General features: G+C 38.3%; 1 protein-coding gene across 1 annotated transcript in view; it reads right to left on the reverse strand.

Annotated features, from left to right (window-relative positions):
- Nucleotides 1–220: 220 nt before the first annotated feature.
- Nucleotides 221–22,399, reverse strand: part of PTGFR (prostaglandin F receptor) — a 48,878-nt gene continuing 26,699 nt past the window's right edge. The window contains exon 3 of the mRNA XM_056123740.1: nt 221–4,416. Within this exon, the coding sequence (XP_055979715.1) occupies nt 4,114–4,416 (303 nt within the window). The 3' untranslated portion in view covers nt 221–4,113. The remainder of the gene's footprint in view (nt 4,417–22,399) is intronic.

A 22,399-nucleotide genomic window follows, 5' to 3' on the forward strand; every position in this document is an offset into this window, starting at 1 on the left:
TTATCAAAGACATCTCTAATATCACACAAATAAGCCACAACGTTTTAGGAAAAAAGTGATTATATTTCTATCAGAATTATAGCCTGCCTAGATATGCTTCATCAGGAGAAATAGAAAGCAGATGTCACATAAGTGTGGGTAGGAAAAGGAGAACAAAAAATAGTCCTGGGAAAAAAGCTTCCAATCTAATAGCAGCTGATGATGTCATGATGTCAGGTTAGGATTAAGTGACCAGATATTTTTTAAACTTTTCTCAAAAAAGCACTCTGAATAAACACAACACAACTTTATTGAGTAATCATTTCTTTGAAGTCCTACACTGGCACTAAAATTACATGAGTTGTTTGTTGATGCAGGCAACAAAATATACATATCACTAATCTCTCACACAATCCAACAAGAAGGGCACAATATACATTTATTCACACAAAACATTTATGTACTGTTGGAATATGTCAGTAGCAAGTTGAAATCCAACATCATCAGCTGGTAAAATATTCTGAAACCTATATGAAGAAGTAAGAAAATGCACATTTTTATCCTTTGTATTTCTAGTTTATTCATTTGAAACAACCATCGTGAAATATGCAAAACTAGGCACAGAAAGTTCACTCTATGTATTTAACATGTGCTCTAATTTAGGTTTGAAATTCAGATTAGTGCAAAAATAAAACCTTTTTTCCTTTGAAGTCTGAAAATGAGCAAACAAGATGATTTATTATGTAAAATAGATACAGCACTGTGTGTGCACTAATTTCTAAATATTTTCCACTTTAGCAGTATAAATCACTACAAACGACTTTGTACCTGTCACTGTCACTGTCCTCCTATTGTTCATTGATTTGCTGAGTGGGCCCAGAAACATTGTGAGACTTGTTACTGTGTTTGGCATATCAAATACATCACAGGTAGCTTGCCAGGTTTTGCTGTGCAGAAGAGATACTTCTCGGTAGCTTGCGGGGCTCTCCAAGGGGGCGGAGGAACCGAACTCCGGTAGGCCATGTTGGCTGCGTGCAAGGCAAACGCCTTACCCGCTGTACTATTGCATTGAAAAAAAATTTTGAACACATTTCTAACAGAATTAAACCCATCAGTAAAAGATCTGATATTTGTGAATAAAACTACAGCTAATTATGAATCAACATACTGACTTTGTATTCTTCATTTTTTTAAAGTGGGATTTTTATAGGTCTCATTTTCTTAATTTACTAACATCAGAAAATAATTGGGCTTTTCAAATTATTTGCATAAAATAAAAACATAAGTACTCATATATTTTATCCTCACGTAACACTTGAATAATATTTTATCTAAAGAGAAGGAAAATTCAGTAACTTTTTGATAATCATAAATTTCAAAATAGAGCTTAAAACTTCAAAATTGGTAAACTTGTTCAAAACTATTTGTATTACTTCACTTTCCATAAATCTTAAGAAATATACTTCCACTTTGAATGAATGTTATTTGTGGATTTTTCACTTATAATTAATTTATACAATAAGCCTCAAAACTACACTAAAACATATAATAACACAATTCTGAAGTTAGGTATGAACATTGTTGTGTCAACTTTGCTTATTTACCTTTGATTGAAGGCATAAAACTATCTATGTGCATATATTGATTAATTATTTTCAGTCCTTGGTGCCTACCTCTTTGATTTAGCAATATCAAAAAATTCACTTAGACTTAGTTACTCTAAACCTATGATCAAATAGATAATTCAGAAACCTCTTCCAGAATACATAGATTCATAATTTCTGATCAATGCCACATTAACTCCTCAATGAAGACACAGGACCTTGATGGCAAATACAGTAGAGCAAATCTGCCATATAATTAAAAGCATCCATTAGAAGGAATTTGGAGCTCAGATGAGAACTTGACCTCTACAATGTTCCCCAGTCACTAAGCATGGAAGTGTTCACTGCAGTACCTTATCCTGCACAAAAACAAAGGCTTTGGTTTCTACTCCTTGTTCCTGCCTCAGCCCATAGAACATCAACAAATTCGTTATGTAAGTAAGTATATCTAAGCTTTGCTGAGTTAGAACTTAGAAGAACAACTATATACATTCTTCTGAGGTTTAAGTGCTTTTAAAATACATGAGAACATATATATAACAGTAAACACAAGGTAGACTGCCTTTTCTTTTAAATATACAGAAATGTGTATACCAATATGTATTTCTTGGTTTAAATTTAAAAATTTAAAAAAACTTGCAATACCATGCTAGTTCTGAATTAATAAAATCTTGTCTGTTGTAATTTAGTTTGGCAAGTGTTTATCAAGCATTTCTATATCAGAAAAATAAATTTATGTGAGTATAATTCTCTGTTCTTAAATTATGAATATTGTATGCCAGTGTGTTTTCCTTCTAAAGTGCTAGTGGGAATGTTTGCCTTTAAGTATTTATTGAAACTAATTCATTTTAATTTGTCCAATAATGTTTCAAAATTCATGAAAGTTAACAACTTTTTTCCAATGTAAAATATCTGTCAAAACCAAATCCTTTGTGAACAAAATACAAATTTATTTGAATGAAACGCTTTATGAATAACTTAATTTTTAATTTATTTTGTTTCAAGGCCACTTAATAACTTAATTTTTAATTTATTTTGTTTCAGGGGTTACTCTTGTCTCTTCACTCAAGAATTACTCCTGGTGGTGCTCAGGGAATCATATAGGATGCTGGGGATCGAACTGGGTTGACTGTGTACAAGCCAAGCACCCTATCCACTGTACTATTGTTCAAACCCCCAGTGAGATAAATTTAAAAAATGAACTCCAGTTAATAAAAATAAAGACCTCTGTTGCAGAAATAAATTCTCCTGTTATACAGCAAAACTCCCTGATAATGATAGACCCAGGATACTTAGAAGATAATTAAAATACTTTCGTTTGATTTATATAATCATGTAGAGTAAAAGTCTAAAGCATTACTGTGAAATCTGGAGATTTTTTTTAAATCCTTTTATGTCTCTGGTTAACTATTATGAAGATTCTCCCAAATACCATGACTAATTGTAGAAGATGCCATCTTAAAAATTTCATGAACCTACTATGATAATACGCACAGAAATATCTGATTCCTGTGTGTCTGTGCATGTTGGAACACACAAACACATTAGTTTCAGGGTGTTTTAACATTCAATGTGTGTGTATATATATGTATATATGTATGTATATATACATATAAATGGTTGTACACATGCCTAAACATAGATATATACATATATATAATTTCTTTTGTTCTTGACATGGAAATGGTGGGCTCAAGGTAAAGCATAGCTATCCATTCTCTTTGCACCTCTGTCTATGGTTTAAGTTTTTTGTTTGTAGTATAATGCACCTTGCTTATGTAAGTGCTACCAAGAATATCTCTCTAAAAAATTATTTACTATTCTTCAGTGCACTAATTTTCAGAAAAAAGTTATTATTGAAACTGTGCAAATCTATGGCTTAATCCCCCCAAATATCCTCTTCAAACAATAACTGACCTTCATGATAAAAATTGCAAGCATTCATATTTGTCAAATGTGACAAGGATGGACTCATTCTAAACAGGCTTAACAGAACTGACACCTGACAGTCAAACCTGCTATGTGCGAAAGTTATTATAATCAGTCATAATGAATCCTATGTAACATCATCATGCATATATTGAATAAGACAAGATAATACAGAGAAAGAGATCAGATGAGAACATGAGGGTACTCCTTTCTATTAAGTTTAGTCTCAGGAAAAGCTAAAGAATAGTGACCCCAAAATAGCCATTTCACTGTGCAGGTCGTTTTTAGATGTTCTTTGGCAAATATGCCAAGTAATTATTTCAGGCTTCAACAGAGTCATTCCAAAAGCATGGATAACACAGGTAAGGTGAAAATTGTTTTCAGTTTGATTTCCCTGGCATTATTTCATTGTATTTATCTCCAGTTGACAAAAACAAATGAATATGTGCAATTAATTAGATAGTTAGCTGAACAAATTTTAAAAGCTGAAACTGACAACATATGACTGCTGATATCTGAATTTTCCAGTTAAGCTTATATTCATCCAGTTAACTAAATCTTGGCAAAACTTTTCTTAGTTTTGACCTATATTTATGCCAAATTATTGTCCATTTAGACTACCTGCTTTCTGAGTTACTTTCTCTTCAATTGATGACTCTGAAATAGCAGCAACCTTTAAGGATTTTTTTATGGAGCTAAGCTCCCAAGCATGTAAGCTGATGACATGTATTCCACAGCAGCGCCTGGCGAGTTTAAAGAGATTCTTAAGGACAGCCTTCCGTAGAAGAATGTATACCCAGGGATCTAGGATTTGATTCCATGTGGCCATTCGGAGAGCAAAAAGTGTTGTTTCACAGGTCTCCAGAGAATGATTCCCATTTATTCCAATGTTGGCCATTGTCACCTGCAAAAGAAACAAAACAGGAATATTAGTCAATGCAGGCATTTTCTTGACCCTATAGTTTTTTAAGTTAATTACTTATGCTGTATAGAATTCACTTAAATTCCCACAAAGTGATGTTATTTTGCAAAAGAATGACAAAAAGAAATCAACAATAATGTGAACACTGGCACATAGCCTAAATCCTTTGTATTCAAATTGAGAACAAAATTAGAAAAATAATTTATATATAATAAATCAAATGACCAGACTTACCCACAGGAAGATAAACACTGATAACAGTAAGTGACATTTTTTATTTCTGGGAAGAGAAATTTCAAAGCCAACATAATTTTATATGCTTCAATGAAAACCTAGTTTATGTAATAAAATTATAGATAAGCTAATGTATAGATAAATGATAGTTACAATATTTTTAAAAATTTGAGCTTCTGGGACTGGAATAATAGCACAGCGGGTGGGGCATTTGCTTTGCACGCGGCCAACCTGGGTTCGATTCCCAGCGTCCCATATGGTCCCCTGAGCACCGCCAGGAGTAATTGCTGAGTGCATAAGCCAGGAGTAAACCCTGTGCATCGCCAGATGTGACCCCCTTCCAAAAAAAATTTGAGCTCCTAATATTGATTCTCATAGGATATATGATATTGTTAGAACTTGCCTACCAACTCAGCCCAGCTTTGATTTCCAAATAAATTGTCCAAAACAGACAAAAAGTAAGGACTCTGAAAACACCTTTCATATTAAAAGAAATTAGGTGAAAATGGACAAAAGTTGGAAAATGGAAAGAATTATTTAAGAGGAAACTGTAATGAAGCTAAACTGACAGTTTTCATTTCACCCAATGAAAAGAAAATTACGTCTTACTGTTAGCCCTTATCAGAAAAAAAGTCTAAGATGTCTTGATGATACAAATAGTTGAAAGACAAGTGGCCCATTACATAAAAACACATGTTATCTACACAAAAAAAGCACACACGCCTAAGGGTCATAGAGATAGTGGGTAGGAAACTTGCCTTGCACACATCTGACTGTGATTCAATCCCTGACACTCCTTGTGGTCTCCTAAGATTACCATGGGTGATGCCTGAGTAATTCCTGAGCATGGCCAGGTGTGACCCTCAAATAAACAAACAACAACAAAATGAAAGATACCAGAGAAATAGTAAGGGAGTTAAGACATGTGAGTTGCATATGGTTGAACCTGCATGTGACCCCCAACTAATCATCATGGGATATGACCCAAATCCTTCCCTAGCATAATGGTACAAAAGAGACTTCTCTGCCTCCTCCTCTCTGCAGACACTCTTCTTTTAGACGTCTTTATTTTGGCCAAATTAACTCTGCCATCCCCAGTTCTGTATAATAAATAGTAAATTCAATTGCTGCAAAATCAAGTTTATTAATTATTTAATGACATTTATTTCACTTTAGAGAAGCTTTGGTCAATCTATTGCAGGCCTTCGAATATTCTGATCAATATCTGACAACTCCAGCCACAAGAGTGAGTGGGGCACGATAGGAATAAATAAAAGGACAAGGAAAAGGAAAAGAAAAAGTCATATGCTTTGTGTATTTTAGCTCACCTCATCCTCACATAGCTCCTAGGGTTAGTTGTTATAGATCCATACATAAGAAAACTAGATCAGGGCCAGGAAGATATAGAAGAGCTGGTAGGGAGTCTGCCTTGCAAGTAAGTGCTGACACATGCTCAATCCCTAGTATCCCATATGGTTCCCTGAGAGTATTTCCAGAAATAATTCCCGAGTGCAGAGCCAGGAGTCTCCACTGAGTAACAATTGGGTTTTTGGAGGGGGTCCAAGTTCCACAAATATAAATTAAACCAAATCAGGAGCTGGGAGATTGTAGAGCAGTTAAAGCACATGCTTTGAATGTGTCTCACAAGGTTTGCTTTTTGGCATTATGTAGTCCGAGCAGCAGATACCAATTCAATATACTGTTCTACTATATTTAGTATGCAAACAACTCTCTGAGTAAAGCAGTATCCTTATTTTAGATAAACTGAAACATGGAGAAATTGTGCAACTTACCCAGTCACCCAACTGAAATGTGGTGGATTCAGGGTTTGACAAGTAGGAGATGATTCTGGATATTAATAGAATTAATATCTCATGTTAAACTCTTCATGTTTTTATTTCTGTCTGCGTATGTCTTTTCTGTCTAACTGACTCTAAGAACTCTCTCATCCATTTGGTGGTCGGGGGAAATGGAGAGGTAGTTTGGATTACACCTAGAAATGCTCAGATATAACTTGTGCCTTTGCACTCCGGAATAACTACTGTGGGGGCTCAGGGAGAGTGGAGCTGCTGGGGGATGCATATGAGGCATCAGGGATCAAACCAAGGACTGCTACATGCAAGGCAGGTGCACTACTAACTGTATTATCGCTCCAGCCCCCACCCAGTCTTCCTATGAATATACCAATTATTCTTTATTTTTAAAAATAGGAGCCTATGCTAATAAATACATTGCTTCAAAATTCTAGCTATTTAAGAGTGGATATAACTGAAATACAAGTCAGTGGAGGCAAATGTCAACCAATGAAGTATCTTACAGAAGGATGGTTGTTAAATAAGATTAAAGGGGCAAAAAGAACTGTCTGTCCCAAAAGGAAAGGAACTGTGGTTCAATGGCGAATACACTACCTCTAAATGGAAAGGTGTTTTTAAAATATTGAGTAATAGGCTCTCAAAGGGATTGAATAAGAGGAAGTTCTACATTTTTCCAGTTTCTTTCCACTTTCACCCCATGATGAGTGGCATGATTTTCACTTTGGCATCTTCTTCCTCTCATATCCTTTGGACTTTTAGCTCATCTTCAGATGTACTTTTGCAGAATTTTTTTCTTATAATATTTAAACCACTCAAATTGTTATTCTTTTTCCATAAATTCTTTTATCTTTGGCAATAATGAGGGGAAAAAAGCCAACAGACAAAATGTCAGGTCTTAGAAGAACAGATACATGTGAAAATGTGTTTGTTTACATGTCTTCTCTTGCTATAAAATAATGTATTTTACTTTCAACTTTGCTTTCAACACAACCGAAAAGTTTTCTAGATACTCAAACTCATAATTAGGCTGAAAAAATATTGATTTTATTCTAAACATTATCAATAAGAGACACATAGATATTTAATTTCAAAACAAGAAATATGTATATAAAATGCCTTAACTATTTTTAGCATCTCATCTGTGAAGTAAAGAGAAGCTGCAGGGGATTGATGGTACTGCTAGCTAACCACTGTTTTGGAAACAAAAGACAACTTTAGTTTCTGGCAACACTTTGAATAGCTAAAGCAGACTGTCACATTAGATGTTTTAGCAAAGCATCTGCTCTGAAACTTACATGATGCTTCCCAAGGAGAAATTTCCAACTGGTTAAGTTGATTTATTGTTTTGAAATTCAAAAACATTTTCTGAAGAATTTTTCAAGTTCTAATAAAGTGATTTATCATTTAATAGGATTTTATGATAGATAAGTGTCTTTTTAATTGTTTTGTTTTGTTTTGTGGCTACACCCAGTGGTGCTCAGGACTTACTCCTGGCTCTGTGCTACAGGATCATTCCTGGTAGTGCTCAGGGGACCATATGTGGTACTAGGACTTATGCATCTGTAGAGCTCACAAGTGTCTTTTAAAAATAAAATTTATATAATTTTAAAAAGAAAATCACCAAAAAGCTCATATAAGCCTATGGCCAAAGGCACTTCACAACTTTATGGGTGTGTATAATTTTATTAGTGTGTATTTTATACAAAAGAATAAATTAAGACGCAGAGTAAAAAGCATAGGTGTCAAAATTACAATGAATTTCTAAGTCCAAAGTAAAAAATATAACCAAGACTTACCTGTGCACAGAAAAAAAATCGGGAGTGTGTGTGGAGGGGGAGGGTGCCAGAGATAGAACGGAATAAAAATAATGTATAAGAATCATGGGACCATATTTGACAATTCTTTATATTGTGATGAGGTGAATGAATAATTGTTCATTGGTACAGCTCTTTTGAGGGGAGAGGGAGCCTCCAGAAGTACTCAAGAGTACTACTAGCTCTGAATTAGGGGATTGATCCTTGTGGTGCTCAAGGTACCATGTGATGACAGGGACCAAATTCAGTGTTCCCCATGCAAAATGCAAAATGTGCTCAGCCCACTGAGCTATTGCTCCAGTCCCACAGAACTATATATATATATATATATATATAGTTCTGTGGGAAATATACAGAACTATCCTGACTTAATCCAATTGTGGAATCATCACCATAAATAAATAACCAGCTATGATCAAGCCCATGCTACTGTTATGCATAGGATACAGATTAGATTGGTTATGTTGTTTCATGGAGGGGAGGGAGTATTTCCACTTTTAAATTTTATTCCTTAATTTGTATTTTATTTTACTTTTGGTTAAAAATAAAAGACTAATTTATTTGAAATGGTAAATTCAGCCCTTGATAACTGACCATAAGACTGTCAGTGGTATATCTCTGACATGATTTTGTGTGGGCTGGAGCGATAGCACAGCGGGTAAGGCATTTGCCTTGCACGCAGCCAACATGGCCGATCAGAGTTCAATTCCTTCGCCCCTCTCAGAGAGCCCAGCAAGCTACCTGAGAGTATCTTGTCTGCACGGCAAAGCCTGGCAAGCTACCCATGACATATTCAATATGCCAAATACAGTAACAACAAAGTCTCACGATGGAGACGTTACTGGGCCCTCTCGAGAAAATTGATGAACAACAGGAGGACAGTGACAGTGACAGTGATTTTGTGGAACATAATTACAATGCTGTGCTTTCATTCTGTTAATCATTATCTCTAAGATCCCCAAAGCACTGCCATTTACTGCTATTTAGCATAATAATAAAAAGTGTAAGAAATTATTTTGTTTGCATAAGATACAGTTAAAACTGAGACAATCAGTCATTGTCTGAAAATAAAACACTTCCTACAATATATAAACTTACTGCTTTCATGCCATTTGAACTTTTAAGTGAGAACTCAAAGATTTTTTTAATTACAAAAATCCAACTTTCAGGAGGCTAAACTAATGAATAATACAAGGATTAAGTTGGATGCCTTCAACAATAGTTCTATCCTTGACACCACTTGGTTTCCGTAGTATCACCAGGAGTAGACCTAAGAGGCCCCTGAACACCACCACACTGGCCTGAGTAATTCCTATAAACAATTAGTCCCATCAGTACAGCATCTCCTGATCCCTGCATTGAACTGCAGCTTGGTTGCCTGAGAATTGTCAGATGAGATGCCTAGGCCTCTAATCATCACTTAGGAAGACCAAAACTAAATAAATAATTCTTAAATATTTTAAGTACAACTTTATTTTTTTCATTATTAAATTATTTTATTTTATTTTTCTTCTTTTTTTATTGAATTACCGTGAGATACAGTTACAAAGCTTTCATGTTTGAGTTTCAGTCCTATAATGATCTAACACACATTCCTCCCCCAGTACACATTCTCCACCACAAATGTCTCCAGTATACCACTCCCTGCCCTTTCCAATACTCCCCCTTGCCTCTATGGGAGACAATTTCCCTCCATATTCTCTCTCTGCTTTTGGTCACTATGGTTTGCAATATAGATACTAAGAGATTATCACATTTGGTCCTTTATCTACTTTCAGCACACATCTCCCATCCTAAACGATTCCTGCAACCATCATTGACTTAAGAATCCCTTCACTATTCCAGCTACATTTTCCCCCAGCTCATGAGACAGACTTCCAACTATGGAGCAATATTCCTGGTCCTTGTGTCTACTGTTCTTGGATGTCAGTCTCATACCATGTTATTCTCTATTCCACAAATGAGTGCAGTCATTCTATGTCTCGCCCTCTCTTTCTGACTCATTTCACTTAGCATGGTACTCTCCATATTAAGTCTAACTTTTAAATAAAAATAATTTTATGATGCACTTTCTGGAAAAGTGCTAATAGATTTCTATCTTCTTTGAGGTAAGTTATCTGAAAATTCATAGGTAGTAACATAAATTATATCTGTAATTGCAGTAGTGGTAATCTATGGCCTGTGGAAAAGTATAGGAAGAAATCTCTAATAATTTTTCAAGTAGAAAACTAGAAAAAATTGCTAATGTGGCAAGGGTAGTCCTCAGAATATAAGTCTAAACATTGCATTCTTGTATTAAATATATCTCTCCACTGCTTTCTTGGATTAACTATTTCTCCTTCCACTTTAAGATATTGACTCCCTGGCACTTAATCTGTCCAGATATCATTCCATAACTTAAAAGTATTTTTTTAAATGGAACTTTTAGGAGAAAGAGGAGGTGAATATGAAAAAGAGCCCAATCATTCTGTAGAATTAAATTAATACTTCTATAGGGCATTTTAGCAAAATATGTCATGATCTTTCATAAGGTGACTTATCTTGAAATAATAAATCCTATGTCTATAAGTTTATTTATTTGTTTATTTATTTTGCTTTTTTTCCTTCTTATATTTATTTATTGAATCACTGTAGAAAAAGTTACAAAGCTTTCAGGTTAAAGTCTCGGTCATACAATGATCAAACACCTTTCCCTTCACCAGTACTCATTTTTCACTACCAAGAACCCCAATATACCCCCCTCCCACACCTCCCAATGCCTGAGGCAGATGATTTCTACTTAACTATTCTCTTCATTGATTACATTCATTATTTCGACAAAAGATGCAGCATTATTGTTTAGAATTCCCCCCCTCCCCCAACAATCAGAATTGCTGAAAAGGCACTGTGAAATACTTTGTCTTCTATAGCTGGTTATGAGAATCACATAATGTCACATGGACGCTATCGCGGCCGCACGGATTTTGGATTTCTGCAAAGAGCCAGATAATAACGAGATTTGTTTCTGTGCATCTGGTGTTATGGTTGTGCCAGAGAGCTGCTCGTGGGTGGCAACTCGTGACCTCGGTAGGACATGAAGGATGAGCCGGTACCGTCCCCTTCCCATGAGACTGCAGTTGCCCATTCACCACCGGCTCATACCTGGCTTTCCAATAAGCTCTGAGGCGGTGGCCACCTTGCAACCGGGGAGGGGGGTGGGGGAAGGTGGAAGGGAGCAACACCCTTTCCCTCCCAGGCAGACATGGTACCATAGTTTAATGCATGGTCCATTCACTTTTCTGCCACAAGATGCCAGGCTCTGGATTAAGTCCTTTTGCCTCTGGAGCCATGGCCATGCTGGAGAGCTGCTCGTGGGGGACAACTTGTGACCTTGGTATGGCGTGAAGGACAAGCCAGTACCATTCCCCCTTTCCATGAGACTGCAGTTGCCCTGTCACCACTGGCTCATACCTGGCGGCGGCCACCTTGTATGCGGTCCAGATGCATTTCTGCCAAAAGCCGCTGGGAGTCGAGATTTGTTTCTGAGTCTCTGGGACCATGGCCGTTCTGAGTCTCTGGAACCATAGCCATTAATCAGCTTGACCAGGGGCCAGAGAGGCTGCCTGTAGGTAGCAACTCGGAATCTCCCTGGGATGGGGAGGAAAGGGCCAGCTCTATCCCCATCTGGTGAGGTCCCACATATCTCGTCACTGCAGGCCCAAACCTGACCATCCAGTGGCCTCTGAAGGATGGCGGTCACCAGGCTGTTAAGGGGAACAGGCCAAGGCACAAAACCTATTCCAACCTGTAGTGGCCCAGCGCCAGTAACCCACTGCAGGAACAGGACACATTTCCGCCTAAAGCCTTTGGGTTCCGAGATTTGCCTCTGAGTCTCTGGGATCATAGCCATCAAGCAGTTCCATCATGAACCAGAGAGGTCATGCCTCCAATTATATACTGAGCTGGAGGTGGTCTGTGGGTGTGTCTCCCACATACCCAACTTCTGGCCATTTACTTTCTTGGTAAACTTTACCCCAAGTTTTTGGGGTCTGGTCAAAGGCACAGTAGCAATTTTAGGGTGTCTGAAAGTCTGACGGTGCCATCAGGCTTCTGATGCATTCATCTCACAGGTACAGATTGACCTACTGGCAGCACCATACCCTCTTATTTTGCCTTTGAGTCACACCTGGCGATGCACCGAGGTCACTCCTGGCTCTGCACTCAGGACTTAGCCCTGGCAGTGCTTAGGGGACCATATGGGATGATGGGATTCAGACATGTGTCAGCCGCGTGCAAGGCAAACACCCTACCTGCTGTGCTATCACTCCAGCTCCTATAAGTTTATTTTGAAGTAAATATAGTGTGCAAAACTCCAAAGTATGTTTATATTAGTGTTGTTTATAAAAATGAGAAAATTGACAGAATTTCCATCAAACAGAACACAAGAGAAAAATTTAAAGCCAATAAAATAATGCTAACTAATAATTCTTATGTAGGCACATCGTAATTAGGAAAAATAAGAACTACAAAATAATAACATTTCAGTTTAATATATAAAACTACATATATATAATATATAAAACTACATAATTACTATGTGCCTTCTTAAATAGTTGCAACTAATATTTCTATTTTAACAATAAGGAAACAGACGCAATTCATGTCATTAGTAAAGATAATCCTGCTGTCAAATATATTCTAAATACAAACTTTCCAACATGTGAGGAAGCATGAAAGAATACAGACAGAAATGTGATAGCACTTGAGAGAAATTGAGAATGTGTTTGTGATAAGTAGAATTTCTAAAGTCATCTACTAAAGAGGAAATTATCATTTCTTAAATAGATCTGATAAATAGATAATCTCCTCATCAGCCACCCTCCAGAACTCACAGCTGCTTCTTCCGGAAGGGAGCATAAAATGAGGCCCCCATAGCCACGCCACTGGACTGTGTGCCTGGCTGTTTTCTCTCAGGGCGCCTTAGGGGGGCGGGGTGAGAGCTCTCCCAAGCCCAAGGGCCCCAGTCCCAGGAGCCGACCTCCACTACCAAACTGCCGCCATGCTCCAGGCGGCTTTCCACACGATTGGGCTGAGCCTCACGCATGAGTGAACATATTCCTGGACTGAGTCATCATCATAGAGGGAAATATATATATGGAAATATATATATAAATATATGTATATATATATATATATATATATATATACATGCCTCTTGGATAGCCTGGCAAGCTACTAGAGTATCTCGCCCACACAGCAGAGCCTGGCAAGTTCCCCATGGCGTATTTGATATGCCAAAAAACAATAAAAATAACAAGTCTCATTCCCTGACCCTGAAAAAGCCTCCAATCATGGTGAAAGACAAGTAAGGAGCTCTTCCTGTTCATCCCCAACGCTGCACCGGTCTTATTCCCCTCCCAGGTCAGTTAAGCTACCAGAAATCGAACCTGGGAATTGGCTTTCTTCGTGCTAGTGCCCCGAACGTGCTCTAGGACACTGCATCCCCCACCAGCCATGAGTCTCTTCCTGTTCGTCCCCAATGCTGTGCAGGTCTACTTCCTCTCCCAGCTGGTAACACCCCCCCACACACACACACAGACACACACCAGGTACCTGTGGGGGTGTATCCTCAAAAATGGGCATGGCTTCTTAGAAGTGAGCATAGCCTAATTTTAGGCGGGACAACACTCACGCAGCTACAGGTAGTTTAGTCATACCAAGAAATCTAGTGTAACATCTCAATCCCAATACCTACACACCTACATGAAGAAACAGTGCGAATCCCCACCATGTGGGGAGGACGAAGTAAAGAGTCCAGAAGCCTCAGTAGGTGCTGCTCTCCTACAAGACCTCTCTGAGAGAGAATTCAGATGTGAAGTAAAGAAGATGTTCAATGAACTCAATGAAACACTCAGACAGATATCCAGCAACATGACAGAAATAATTGAGAAATTACAGGAAGAACTGAGAGCAGAATTTGGAAAGCTACGCACAGAAATGTCACAAATAAAAGATTTCATAGATGAAATAAAAAAAACTCAGTCTGTGCCCTCAACAGTAGAATGACCACAACTGAGGACAGAATGAGTGAGTTGGAAGAACAGCTGCACCAAGACAATAGGCAACAATAAAAAATGACAAGAGACCTCAAAATAGCTCTAGAGTGAATCAGAGTCCTAGGAGATGATTCTAAGAGGAACAACATTAGAATCACTTGAGTACCAGAAAGTTAGGGAAACAATTCCAGTGAAAAAGCCACAGTCAAACAAATCATTGCTGAAAAATTTCCAGAGCTGGACAATACAGCCATTCAGATTCAAGGAGCCCAAAAGGTACTAGCTAAAAGAGACCCTAACAAAAACACTGGGCTGGAGCGATAGCACAGTGGGGAGGGCGTTTGCCTTGCATGCAGCCAACATGGCAGACCCGAGTTCGATTCCTCCACCCCTCTCGGAGAGCCCGGCAAGCTACCGAGAGTATCTCGCCCGCATGGCAGAGCCTGGCAAGCTACCCGTGATGTATTCAATATGCCAAACACAGTAACAAGTCTTACGAAGGAGACGTTACTGGGCCCACTCAAGCAAATTGATGAACAATGGGAGGACCGTGATACTGTGAACAAAAACACTCCAAGACATATCATAGTTAGAATGATTGATGCCGCCAATAGAGACACAATACTGCAAGCAACAAGGAGCACCCTTTTGATTTACAACAGACCTATCAGAGGACCCAACAGACCTATCCCTCCAAGCCCAAAGGCAATGGTGGGATATAGCGAAAAAACTCACTGAAATGAACACTTCACCAAGAATACTCTATCCAGCTAAATTCTCACTCAAGATCGAAGGAATGGTATACTATTTTCTAGATAAACAGCAGCTCAGGAACTTCATAGACTCAAAACCAAACCTAAAGCAAGGGCTAAAGAGGCTATTACTATAAGACAAGACAAACCCTACAAGCACAACAGACCCTTAGAGACACATGACACATTGCTCCATAACAGTAATCTCTCTCAATGTCAACAGTCTAAATTCACCATTTAAGAGACACAGAGTGGCAAAATGGATACAGAGACAGAACCCGACATTCTGCTGCTTACAAGAAACTCATCTCAACAGTCAGAGCAACAACAAACTCAAAGTCAAAGGATGAAAACAATCCTACAAGCAAACAGCTCCTGCAAAAATGTGGTGGCCATACTAGTATCCAACAACATTAATTTCATGTTGAAAAAAGATTAGAATGGACAGTGAAGGCTATTTTCTCTTCATCAAGGGATACATACAACAGGAAGAAATCACACTCTTAAATGTATATGCACTTAATGAGGGAACAGCTAAATACTTAAAATAACTGCTAACAGATTTTAAGGAGGACATTGCTAGCAACACAAAAGTAGTTGGAGACTTCAACATCTCCTTATCACCAATTAGAAATTGAGCTCCCATTTGACCCAGCAATACCACTCCTGGGAATATATCCCAGAGAGGCAAAAAATACATAGTCGAAGTGACATCTGCACTTGTTTGTTCATTGCTGCACTCTTTACAATTCAGTGTTGAACAGCAAGTGGGTCAGGAGGGAAGTCAAGTACAAAATCAAAAGATAGCTGGAAACAAATGAGAATGAAGACACAAGCTACCAGAACCTATGGGATGCAGATAAAGCATGTGAAGGGGAATATTTATAGCTCTGCAAGCATTTCTCAGGAAGGAAGAAAGGGCCCACGTAAAAACTTGACTTCACAGCTCAAGAGCTTAGAAAAGGATCAACAAAAGGAGCCGAAATCAGGCAGAAGGAAAGAGATCATAAAACTTAGAGCAGAAATCCACAACATGAAAACCAAAAAAAAAATATCTGAAAGAACAATGAAACCAAGAGCTGGTTCTTTGAGAAAATAAACAACATAGATAAACCACTAGCAACACTCACAAATAAAGAGAGAGAGAACCCTAATAAACCGAATCAGAAATGAGAAGGGGAATATCACAAAAGAAACCAAAGAAATTCAAAAGATCATCAGAGACTACTTTGAAAGTCTCTATGCCACGAAACAAGAGAACCTAGAAGAAATGGATAAATTCCTGGATTCCTATAATCTCTTAAAGCTGAATCAAGAAGATATAGAATACCTGAATAGACCTATTAACATCAAGGAAATTGAAACTGTAATCAAAAGTCTTCCCAAAAACAAAAGTCCAGGTCCAGATGGATTCACTAGCAAATTTTTCTAAACATTTAAAGAGGACCTATCACAGTTCTTCTCAAGCTTTTCCAGGAAAGTGAAGAAACAGAAACTCTCCCAAACAGTTTCTATGAAACCCATATCTCTCTAATACCAAATGGAAACAAAGACATCACAAGAAAAGAGAAATACAAGTCCATATCCCTGATGAACCTGGTTGCGAAGATTCTCCACAAAATACTAGCAAAAAGTGTTCAACAACTCATCAAGAAGATCATACACCAGGACCAAGTGGGATTCATCCCAGGGATGCAAGGATGATTTAGCATTTGGAAATCAATCAACATAATACATAATATCAACAAAAGAAAAGATATAAACCATATAATCATATTAATAAATGCAGAGAAAGAATTTGAAAAGATCCAGCACCCTTTTATGATGAAAAGACTCACCAAAATGGGTATAGAAGGGTCTTTCCTCAATATAGTTAAAGCCATCTACCACAAGCATACAGTAAGCATCATTCTCAATGGGGAAAAACTGAGAGCCTTCCCTCTAAGATCAGGGATGAGACACGGATGCCCACTCTCTCCACTGCTGTTCAGTATGGAACTGGAAGTACTTGCAATAGCAGTTAGGCAAGAAAAAGAAATTAAGGGCATTCAGGTAGGAAAGGAAGAAATCAAGCTCTCACTATTTGCAAATGATATGATACTAATCCTAGAGAATCCTAAAACCTCTTCCAAGAAACGCCTAGAAACAATAGACTTATATAGTAAAATTGCGTGCTATAAAATCAATACCCTAAAGTCCATGGCTTTCCTATACGCAAATAGTGAGAGAGAAGAAAGTGACATGAAAAAAATCTCATTCACAATTGTGCCCCAGAAAATCAAGTACCTAGGAATTAACTTAACTAAGGAAATAAAGGACCTGTACCAAAAAAACCCTACAAAACGCTAGTTCATGAAATAAAAGAGGACACGAGAAAATGGAAAGATATCCTCTGCTCATGGATCAGGATAAATAACATTGTCAAATTGGGAATACTTCCCAAAGCATTGTACAAATTCAATGCAATCCCTATAACTATACCCATAACATTCTTCAAAGAAATGGAGCAAACACTCCTGAAATTCATATGGAATAATAAGCCCCCACGAATAGCTAAAGCAATTCTTGAGAAAAAGAAAATGGGAGGAATCAACCTCCCTAACTTCAAACTCTTCAAATCAGTAATAATTAAAACGGCATGGTACTGGAACAAAGACAGAGCTGCAGACCAATGGAACAGTGTTGAATATACTGGCATATCCCCCCAAACACATGATCATCTAATCTTTGATAAGGGAGCAAGAAATGTGAAGTGGAGCAAGGAAAGCCTCGTACTGGACAGCTACATGCAGAAAAATGGGCTCAGATCTCTGCCTAACACCATGTACAAAAGTAAGATCAAGATGGATTAAAGACCTCAACGTCAGGGGCTGGAGAGATAGCACAGCGGGTAGGGTGTCTGCCTTGCACTCTGCCAACTCAGGTTTGATTCCCAGCATCCCAAATGGTGCCCTGAGCATCGCCAGGAGTAACTCCTGAGTGCAGAGCTAGGAGTAACCCATGTGCATCGCCGGGTGTGACCAAAAAGGAAAAAAAAAAGACCTCAATATCAGACCGGAATCCAGAAGGTACACTGAAGACAAAGTTGGCAAAACTCTCCATGACATTGAAGCTAATGGTGTCTTCAAAGATTTCACGCCACTGGCCAAGCAAGTGAAAACAGAGATAGACAAATGGTACTATTTTAAACTAAGAATTTTCTTCATCTCAAAAGAAACAGTGACCAAAATACAAAGACAGTCTACAGAATGGAAAAGGATTTTCACCCAATACCCATCCGACAAGGGGTTGATATGAAGGATATACAAAGTACTGTAGAAATCCACAAGAAGAAAGCATCCCACCCCATCAAAAAATGGGTCAATGAAATGAACAGAAACTTTCTCAAAGAAAAAATATGAACGGCAAAAAGGCACATGAGAAAATACTCTACATCATTAATCATCAGGGAGATGCAGATCAAAACAACCATAAGATATCATCTCACACTACAGAGACTGGCCCACATATAAAAGAACAAAAGCAACCAGTTTTGGCGTGGATGTGGAGAGAAAGGGACCCCCTTAACTGCTGGTGGGAACGCCGACTGGTTCAGCCCCTTTGGAAAACAGTATGGACGATTCTCCAAAAATTAGATATTGAGCTCCCAATTGACCCAGCAATACCACACCTGGGAATATATCCCAGAGAGGTAAAAAAGTATAGTCAAAGTGACATCTGCACTTGTTTGTTCATTGCAGCACTGTTTACAATATCCAGAATCTGGAAAAAACTTGAGTGCCCTAGAACAAATGACTGATTAAAGAAACTTTGGTACATCTACACAATGGAGTACTATGTAGCTGTTAGAAAAGATGAAGTCATGAAATTTACATACAAGTGGTACTACATGTAAAGTATCATACTAAGTTAAATGTCAGAAAGATTGGGACACACATTAAAAGATTGCACTCATCTGGGGAACATAAGTAACAAAATAGGAGATTAACACCCAAAAATAGCTGAGATAAATGCCAGGAGGTTCACTCCATGGCTTGGAGGCCAGCCGCACATGCTAGGGAAAAAGGCAACTCAGATAGGGAATGGAGCACCAAATAAAGGGTGTTGGGAGATCCTCCCAGGATGGGAGATGCATGTGAAAAGTAGACTAGAGACTGAACATGATTGCCACTCAATGCCTCTTTTGCAAACCACAGCACCCAAAAGGAGAGAGAGAACAAAAGGGAATGCCCTGCCACAGAGGCAGGGTGGGGTGGGGTGGATGGGGGGTGGGAGGGGTACTGGGATCAGTGGTTTTGGAAAATGGGCATTGGTGGAGGGATGAGTACTCGATCATTGTATAATTGAAACCCAAGCACAAAAATTTGTAAGACTACAACTGTACCTCAAGGTGTTTCACTAATAAAAATTTTTTAAAAAGATAAATATATCTTTTCTATTATTTAAAAAAAGAAAGACGAGTAAGGAGAGGCTGCTAAAATCTCATGGTTGGGACAAATGGAGATATTACTGGTGCCTGCTCCAGTAAATCAATGACCAACACGATGACAGTGATACAGTGATAGAGTGATCTACTAAAGATGCCCCAATCTAATCCTTGCAGCCTCTAAATGTCAAGTGACTTACAAGATACATGGCATAGCCATCATTGTTAAGTAAGTTTCTTCATGTGGACCTTGTATTCCAAAGAACTTTGTTCAGTTGTCAACCAGGACATCAGGTCTATTTAGAAAAGGAATCTTTCCTTAGGCTTTGAGATTAGAGCCCAACATACCTTAATTTCCGTTTCCTGATATCCACCTTCAACACACCCAGATTTCTGACCTTTAGAACTGTGATACAGTAAAGTAGGCAGAGTTTCACCTTGGTAAATGTATAAGAATATGCTATATAGCTCAGAAAACAAATACAGCCTATACAGGGGATATAAAATTAGAAGACAGTCTGGGGGATGGGGTGGCAGGAGGGATGTGAGGGTAGCAGGAGAGATACAGAGGATTGTACCCTTGTGAAGGGATGGGTGTTGAAACACTTTATGACTGAAACTCAATTATGAAAGCTTTGTAATTGTATCTATGGTGACAGGCTGATTCAGTTAAAATAAATAAATAAATAAAGTAGAAACAGTAAAGTTTTCATTTAAAATATACAGCATACAGCATTCAAAATATTTAGTAAAGAACATGTAGATTCATTTTAAGATATAAAATAAGACAATATCCAGTATTACTGGAATTTATTAGCATATTACTATAATTCCTGCCCAATTATATAAAAATTAGTTGTACAAGACTTACTAGAAAATATTGGATCTTTTGTTATATTGAAATCATATAATAAATAAATGATTGAAACCAATAGAAGAATTAAATTGTTCAATAAACAACTAATTTAGAAAAGTAAAAAAACCCTTCTCTATACTCACAATAACAATTTTGGTAGATGAAATACCATTCAAAACAACATAGTAATCCTCAATGACCTAGGAATTTATTTAATCAAGAAATAAGACCTTTAAGGGGTCATACAGCTTTAAACTTTCTTTACTTTTCACACATTATGAAATAAAGATGTTAATAATGCAAATGGGCTGGAGTGATAGCACAGTGGGTAGGACATTTACCTTGCACGCAGCCGACCCAGGTTTGATTCATCCATCCCTCTCAGAGAGTTCGACGAGCTTCCGAGAGTATCCTGCCCACACAGCAGAGCCTTACAAGCTCCCCATGGCGTATTCAATATGCCAAGACAATAACAAGAAGTCTCACAATGGAGACGTTACTGGTGCCTGCTCGAGTAAATAGGTGAACAATGGGAGGACAGTGCTGCAATGCTCCAGTGCAATAATGTAAATAAAAATGTCATATAATGGGGGTATGATGCTGCCATTAGGTCAACCTGTACCTGTGGGGGGCGGTGCTTGATGGTGCCTTCAGACTTCCAGGTACCCCAAAATCGCTAAGGTGCCTTTGGCCTGAGCCCAACAACTTGGGGCCAAATTTACCAAGAACTTAAACGATCAAAAGTTAGGTATGTGGGAGCCATATCCACAAACTACCTCTGGCTCAGCTCATTTATTAGAAGCTCATTTATTTGCCTTATTTCAGAGACCCATAAATCTCGAAAGAGATCAAAAGTCACAGTTAGGGCCAGTAGCATGAAGGTAAGTGGGAACCTATGACTGAGATCTCTGAGCTTGCTTGAATCAGGACTGTGCCTCCTCCCCTCAGTTTTCTAGTAGCTTGGCAGTCACACCCACAAATCGCCCCCACTGCCACGTAATCTCATCAATGGCCAAGAACCAGAGACTATAAACTAAAGCTCCCAGAAGAGAACGACACAGAAATTTCTGGAGATTATATTCTATCCATAGCAAACAATACAAAACAATCATCTAGCATTGCCTTCTCGGCAGTTTTGCATGGTGGTGGGACTGGTAGAAATAGCGAATGTCCTAATCATCAGGGATGTGCAAATCAAAACAACAATGAGATATCATCTCACACCACAGAGACTGATACACATTCAAAAGAACAAAAACAACCAGCCCTGGTGTGCATGTGAGGGAAAAGGGACACTCTTTCACTGTTGGTGGGAATGCCGACTGGTCCAGCCTTTCTGGAAAACAATATGGACAGTCCTTCAAAAACTAGAAATTGAGCTTCCATATGGACCCCACAATACCACTTCTGGGAATATATCCCAAGGATGCAAAAAAAGCACAGTAGAAATGACATCTCTACCTATATTTTCATTGCAGCACTGTTCACAATAGCCAAAATCTGGAAACAACCCAAGTTCCCTAGAAAAGATGACTGATTAAATAAACTTTGGTACATCTACACAATGGAATACTATGCACCATGAAATTTGCTTATAAATGGATAGACATGGAGAGTATCATGCTAAGTGAAATGAGTCAGAAAGAGAGAGCCAGACATAGAAAAACTGCACTCATTTGTGCAGTACAGAATAGCATAACATGAGGCTGACACTCAAGGACAGTAGATTACAAGGGCCTGGAGTATTGCTCCATAGCTGAAAGTCCACCTCATGAGTGGAGGGGAGAAAGCAGATGGAATAGAGAAGGGAGCACTACAAAAATGATGGCTGGAGGAATTGGTCGGGATGGGAGATGTGTGCTGAAGGTAGATAATGGACCGAACACGATGACCTCTCAGTGTCTGTATTGCAAACCATAATGCCCAAAAGGAGAGAGAGTATGAGGAACAAAGTCTGCCACTGAGGCAGAGGGAGGGCAGTGAAGGGTGGGGGTATACTGGGGACATTGGAGGTGGGGCTTGTGCATTGGTGGA

This window comes from Sorex fumeus, unplaced genomic scaffold, assembly GCF_029834395.1.
Source record: "Sorex fumeus unplaced genomic scaffold, SorFum_2.1 ptg000047l, whole genome shotgun sequence".
NCBI classification, from domain to species: domain Eukaryota; kingdom Metazoa; phylum Chordata; class Mammalia; order Eulipotyphla; family Soricidae; genus Sorex; species Sorex fumeus.